This window comes from Gossypium hirsutum, chromosome A04, assembly GCF_007990345.1.
Source record: "Gossypium hirsutum isolate 1008001.06 chromosome A04, Gossypium_hirsutum_v2.1, whole genome shotgun sequence".
Lineage (NCBI taxonomy): Eukaryota > Viridiplantae > Streptophyta > Magnoliopsida > Malvales > Malvaceae > Gossypium > Gossypium hirsutum.
The window spans coordinates 81,842,613-81,849,960 of NC_053427.1; the positions used below are offsets into that span (position 1 = coordinate 81,842,613).

Sequence of the window (7,348 nt, forward strand, 5' to 3'; positions counted from 1 at the left end):
ATGTAAAATATTATAGTTTGATATTCAAATTATTCGAATTATTCGAGTTATTCGAATTCAAAAACTCAACTCGATTCGAACTCGAAATTCGAAAAAAAATTCAAGTTGACTCGAATAACTCGATTAACTCGAATAATTCAATTCGTTTAACTCGAAATTCAAATTTTTATTTTATTTTTTTCGAGTCAAATCGAGTTTTGCTCACTCCTAATTCTAGTAATTTAAATAACTATAGTATTTAGTTAAAGTTTGTTCGGATCAATTAGTTAAGATATATATTGTTAGCTGATAAATCCATATATGAATTTTAAACTATTGTTAGCTGGTTATCTTTTCTTTTCTTTTTTTAAGTTGGTTTTTTCAATAAAAAGAATTTGTTTCTCTACATCCAATTTATTTATATGGTATCAAATTTCTTTTTTTAAGAGTGGGTAGTTTAATATTTGGTTTATTCGAATTTGAAAACTCAATTAGATTCAAACTTGAAATTCAAAAAAAAAATTCGAGTTGAATCGATTAATTTGATTAACTTGATTCGAATAATTCGAAATTCAAATTTTTTTCGATTGTTTTGAGTCAAATCGAATTTTGCTCACCCCTACATGCCGGGGTTGATCACTGACTTCATCTCTTTCCTCTGTGGTTGACTGCGGTTGTGTCCTAATCGCCCATTGTGGATCCCTTTGGTTTAATCCTTGGCTTTTAAGTAACCATTCTCGAGCAGGATAAGCTAGTTATAGTGGAAGAGGACACCTACGACCACCAACTCCAAGAATTTAGACTTAAGATTTGGCGGAACCTGACTCTAGCCAATAATCACTTTTGTGTGGGACTATCTTCTGCTAGATCATCACTTCCCAACGGCGAATACCATGCAGTTTTGTCTCTTGGATTCGCCAACCTCTGACGCAGAAAGCCAACGAATTGACTGTGCAACCTTCCCAAAACGTACAAAGCGAGCGTTCCTTGCACAAGTTGAAAAGATCACCTATTAAGGGACATGGATAGAAGCGTCAGCCCCGTAATGCAGAGAAGCAATGAATACCCTGTTGAGAAGGCTAACCGCAGATTCTAAGCCTCATAAACCTTTTTGAGAAATTTCGACAACCTTTGGCTAGATTGGTTTAGTAGCTCATGATTTTTGAGAAAGAAATAAATATATTAGAAATGAGATTTTTATTGAAGAAAATATAAAGAGAACAAAAAACAGAGTTTTTAAGTAAAGAGGTGCTTACAAAAAAAAAAGTTGTCAAATATGTGTCACTCCATCCCCTATTTATAGTACTAGAAAACCTAGCCTATTCCTAATTAAATTCTCAAAGATAAATACAAATAAATAAAGATAATTAAAGATAAATAAAGATAAATGAAAATAAATCCTAAAATTAAATCTAAGTAAAAATCCTTAATAATTATCCTAATATAATTGAAACTAAAATAGAGTCTTATGCTATAAAATCTCTTCTTTTGTATTTTTGCTCCAAAAGTTTTCCATACTTTGCATTTTCGGCACCACTTCTCTCCTACTTCGCATGCTGTCCCAATTCATCTTTAATTTCACGCTTTTTGCCCCCAAATTTCCTTTTATCTTCAATTAAGTCCCTACAAGACAAAGAACCCTAAAATAGCCCAAATTAGTAAGACATACTCAAAATAAACATGCAATTAGCACATAAAAATATGATGTTTCAGAGTATTATCAATTTTTTTGTGTGTATGTGTGTGTGTTGTGATGCTTGTAACAAAAAAATGGCTTCGAAACAAAAATAAATGAACCACACTAATCGGGAGGTTGCACGACAATCAGGTCCTCCGATGCAAATGGGGCAGATGTCGATCTCACTTCATCTCCATCTCCCGACCTAGGATTGATAGGTACTCGTTTTGGCCTTCTACGGCAATGTTGCCTACTCTTTGAAGCTGGCAATAGATATGACTTGTCATTATGTCTAAAGTAATCCATGTAATCTAAAGACGTCGCCAACTTTGGTGTAAGAAATGATTAACACGTTGGAAAAAAATCATACCTACACTCCCACATCTCAATATACTTTTTGTGGAATGTTGGCTAATATTCCTCGAGTCTCCTCCACAAGTCGATTTGTATAGGTCATCGAGCTCTTGAGGTGGCGACAGAATACGTTGCATACACTTGAACTAGAATGAAAAAGAAAAACAGTAATGATTTTGTGGAATAAATTTTACCATATTACGAGTGAGAATTTAAGAGAGTTCCACTCGGGAATGTAAAAAATGATAGTCGATACCATGCCCACAATTGAAGAAACATGTAATTGTTGGTTTTAGTTTTATTCGATATTGTTGCTCGATACATTTCTTAGTACAATGTCACCAACATTACTGATCCTCAATTAAGTCGTCTCGATTCTTTCATGTCAACTAGAAGTAGTAGCCACCTTAAATGTACTAAATTGCGAGATAAAGCATTAGCAAACCCCCAATCAACCACTCTTGAAACCTCAATAGTTTGAAAGTTGTTCTCCAGCCATCTCATCTTGATCCAACTAATCCTAAATTTGTACTCCAATAGACACTACTAATAGACCCCATATCCACATCCCCATCAATTTCAACCTAATTTCTCAAATAATTTCTTTTTCAACATATTAACGAACTCTGTACACTAAACTAGATCATCTTTTCAACATTTTCATTTATTACCCCAAATTTTATGTATAATTGATTAAAAAAAACTAACTATTAAAGTAAATTAAAGGTTTAAGATTTTGAAGTTGAGGATTTTCCTCAATTATTTAATTATTTTTACTTGGTAAATAAAAATTGAGGTAGAAATTTTTATTAAAATGTGAATGAAAGTACTATAATATGATTAGATTATTATTTTATCGGGAATGTAAATTATTCACTAACATGAAACATCTAATTTCCAAATTAGTATTCTGTCAAGTAGATATGCAGGAACCCCAAATCAATGGAGTGTCACCTTGGATATTAAAAACCAAAATCAGTTTGTATTTACGATTAACAATGCTTCTAAATGACAGCAACACCAAATTAAAACAAACATACATTAACCTTAATAGCGGCTACGCCTTGCCTATCTTGGTGAAGTCCTACTACTCCCACTCTGCGCCTCTGTTTTCTCCTTATCTCCTTCACTTTCCGGTTCATTGTTAACCTCCTCCACCATCTTCTTCACATCGCTACCTATCCCATCGCTAAAGTTCCTCTCTTTTGCTCACCAAGCCGCTATTCTTCGCCACTCGCTCAAAATCATCGCCCAGTTTCCGCACCGCACCGTTCCTCAATACCCTCTTCTTTTTTCTCTTCGCCACCGTTACTTCATCATCATCGCCTTTGTTTTCATCCTCGGTGTCGTCGTCATCGTTAAGATCCAAGAACCTCCTCCTTTTAACCGCCACGGGAGCAGGAGGGGGAGATACGTCTTCGTCATCTTCATCGTCCCTTAAGCTTTTCTTAAGGTTAAGACCCCTGTCGGGGGTGTCCTTGAGGAGCTTCTTGCGCTGAGCTTTAAGCCTTTTGACGTTGCCTTCTATGCGACCTTGGAGGCGAAGGCGCTTGAAACTGAGACCACCCATGGACCAATGGGCTTCATCGGCCCATGAGAGCAGCGGATCAAGGACTGGAACAGGAGGATCCACGCGTCCGGGGTTGAACTTGGTGTCGGTGTAGATGCGAGGCCGTGGAAGACTGCTTCCGTAGAACTTGCCAGGACCGAGAGAAACCACCATTGTTTGACGCTTAGTAGTAGTCTGAGACCCTTTCGGGAATTTCGATAAACAGTTTAGTGAGATCGAAGAAAGCGGGGTTTGGATGGTGTGTGTGACAGAGGTGTGGTGGGCTTTTGTATTTGAAGCTTTAGAGGGGAGTTTAAGGTAAGCGTGGCGGGTGAATTTAGCGGGAAAGCTATGGTTTGGAGATTGGCGCCCAAATTTGGCGCCATCCTTGGCTGGCAATCAAGGTGTTTGGGGCTTTTGGCGGGTAATGATCTACAATGCTAAAATGGAAATAAATATTTCACGTCTCAATTACTTGTAGAGATAAGTAAAAGACAAACCTTTTGTCTCAACATTTTTCATTTCTCCATTTCAACTTTTGTTCAATTTAGTATGAATTTTCGTGTTGTTGTAAAAAAAAAAAGTATTTTTGATAAATGAATTTATAACCTATTAAAGTAAAAAAAATTATTTAAATAATCATTAAATTCATTAATATTATAAAATTTCAATAAAAATATAAAATAATTATTTATAATTCGTTATTAATATTTTGATATATAAAATATAATATTTGAATATTTTTAAGCAATTAGCATTAATTATTTGTAAAATTTAATTTGAATATGTAAATAATATTTTAAATATTAAAATATAATCATTACAAATTTATATATATGATTTATATATTTAGAATAAATTTCAATAGAAAAATAATTTTATATCCAATTTAAATATCACGTAAAATTATAAATAAGAAATTATAAATAAGAATTAAAAATGTTTGACTTTAAAAATACTTTTCCCATTTTTCCAAATGCAAGAAATTAGAAAAAGTGCTTTTGCATTTGGGTTCAAAAGCACTTTTTAGCGCCCATTAGTCTAAGTTTAAATGGACCAATAATAAAGAGAGACTTGCTAATGCCAACTTTAAAGCATTTTATGATATCTTTTGTGGCATTGATCAACAAGAATTTAAGAGGATCTCTAAGTGCATTATTGTTAAAGAGGCATGAGACATTTGAAACAGCCCATAAATGTATTAGTACACTTAAACAATTCAAGATGCAAATGTTAACCACCAAATTCAAAACTCTAAAAATACAACATCCGGAAACCATCAATGAAATCTATATTATCCTATGTGATTTTCCTAATCAAACATTTACTCTTGGACAATAATACTCCGGCTCTAAGTTAGTTAGAAAAGTCAATGGGGCAAAATTAAAGGTGAAAGGAGTATCACATTACAAGTAACACATGAAGTGATTGTTGGAAAAAAAATATAAACGCCATATATATAATAAGAATAATTACATGCTATTATTTACTATCATAAAATATTAATTTAAATTAAAAGTGATCTAATTTAGCTAAAGTTTATTGGGCTTCAATTATTAAATAAAGTAATACATGTAGACAATCTAGTAACTAATTTCTAATTGATGATGGGCTGATTAGAAATTAAGATTAATGTAAAAAAAGTTACATACTAGGGTTATGATCCCAAATTGCATATAGTAACTTTTCTAACTTCTCATCTTCAAAAAAAAAATAAAATTAAATAAGGATTCACTAAAATTTGGTGGTATACCTAAGAAGTCTCACTAACTCTTTGATTACGGACAAGAAAAGAGGAGAATTCAATTTATATAGAATGAATCTAAAATCAATCTACCCACGAGGATTAATTTGAAAAATCAAAATTACAAGGTTTCCAAATTTTATGATATCAATGGATTCAAGTATGCTTTTGCATCTAATTTTGTATTTTATTATTAATAATTTGACATAACAGATATTAATTTATGGTTTTAAGTTTTATATCAAACTTTTACTATTCTTACAGTGGGCACTTCAATCTTCATTTCAATTGAAGAGCTTCAAGAACAATTTGTTTTGCTTACCTAGACCTTTAATAAAACACTTAAGAACCAATCCTGGAGGTTTAAGAAGTTGGAAACCACCCAAAACATTCTCAAAAATAAATACAAAAGAGTGATAGTCAAATGCCATGAGTATCACGAATTTGGATGCACATTTAGGTTGAATATATTAATACTCTTAAAAAAAAGAAATTAATAATTGTTGGTGTAAGACCCAAATTTTGTCCGGGGCCAAATAAAATCACAGCCCAAATATCAAAACTCAACTAAAACCCAAAATACCCCAAGCCCAAATACAACCCAAAATAAAAAATAAAAAAAAGAAAAAAATGAAGAAAAAGAAAAAAATCTAATCTCTTCATCCTATGTGCCGCCCTAAGCGCCGCCCTAGTCCTCTTTTATCTACCACTTGAAAAAAGAAAAGATAGTAAATAATAAAAAAAAATGTTGTAACAAGGCTATAAAAGCCATCATAAAACCAAATATAAAGTGGAATGAGGGATAAAAAAATATTATATTTTCACATACAGATCAAAAATCCAAAGCAAAAAAGGTTGATTTTATTTTCTTGTATTCCCTTTGTTCATTTTTCATTTTTGTTATTTTATTTTATTTTCTTTATTTTTTATATATATACATAATTTAATTGAATTACTTATTTGAATTCCCTTGCAAACATGTTTATATTTTTCCTTTTAAATCTATTTATGTATACCATTTATTCCCCAATTTTAAATTATACTTTGTTTATTTCAAACACTTGCCTATATTACTATTTTTATATATACAATGTTTATATTAAGTTTTATGCTTTATGTATCTTTTTAATTATTGGTAAGTAAATCTTGTTTCAAATTATTTTGTATAATTATTGATTTATATTATATAGTATGTCATTCTTATATTCTTTTGTATATTCTTACATGGTTGCATTTATATAATTTATCTATATTACAACTTGTTAATATGTACATTATTCGTTCTAAAATTTTATATAGGTACACATTACTATTGCTATGCACATAATATATATTATATACATATATACATTTTTTGAATCTTGGTTTTTAAATTATTTTGCATAACATTAACTTTAAATTTCCTCTTATAATACTTATTTTGAAGCTCATTTATATGTTAAACTTTATATACTTTATGTATTTTTTATTTTTATTTTTTATTTATTTTACGATCTATTGTAAATTTTTTGCATGTATTATCTGTTTATGTATATATATAATTTAGCTACTTTTAAATTGTTCATTCCAAGTTTATTTGTTTTAACATTTTTTATTACCTTTTAAAATATTTTTCTTAAAATAGATTTTTATTTAACCATTAGTTAGAAACGTTAAATAGTGTATGTGGTAAGATTATTATCATTGGGCATGTTTCAATTTTTGTGTTTGTACTTTTCAAAAAAATTGTATAATATATTATTGATATATGTTTTCCATATTTGTTACTTTGTTTTGCATCCCCATGTATTATATTATGATTGAGATTGCCAACTTATTTGCTTGAAATCAACCTATTTGCTTGAAATTATTCATTTCATTTTCTTTGCTTCAAATGGATCGAATAAATACGTTGCAAGTTTGTTTCCATAATCACTCCCTTTTAAAAAAAATAAAAAAAAATAAAATTTCGAAGCGAGGTAATATTTCGTGTTTGGTAATTCGAGAAATTGTGCCCTAACGTGTTGGGTTTCGATTTTCTGTTTAACCAAATAAATATTCTCTC

At 30.7% G+C, this 7,348-nt stretch overlaps 1 protein-coding gene across 2 annotated transcripts; it reads right to left on the reverse strand.

Moving 5' to 3' along the window:
- Positions 1-1,159: 1,159 nt before the first annotated feature.
- LOC107948978 (uncharacterized) lies at positions 1,160-3,906 on the reverse strand. Of its 2 annotated transcripts, none has more exons than XM_016883662.2 (3): positions 3,052-3,906; positions 2,028-2,157; positions 1,160-1,920 (listed from the first exon to the last, which is right to left on the reverse strand). In XM_016883662.2, exon 1 carries the CDS (start codon positions 3,732-3,734, stop codon positions 3,201-3,203), a length of 534 nt encoding a protein of 177 aa, XP_016739151.2. In that variant the 5' UTR covers positions 3,735-3,906; the 3' UTR covers positions 1,160-1,920; positions 2,028-2,157; positions 3,052-3,200. The 2 variants fall into 2 exon arrangements, with proteins under 2 accessions (XP_016739151.2, XP_016739152.2); XM_016883663.2 differs by having other exon boundaries at positions 3,058-3,864.
- Between the last annotated feature and the right edge of the window lie 3,442 nt (positions 3,907-7,348).

Excerpts from the sequence above, each read along its gene's own strand:
- LOC107948978 (XM_016883662.2), bottom strand. The coding sequence starts at position 3,734 with ATGGTGGTTTCTCTCGGTCCTGGCAAGTTCTACGGAAGCAGTCTTCCA.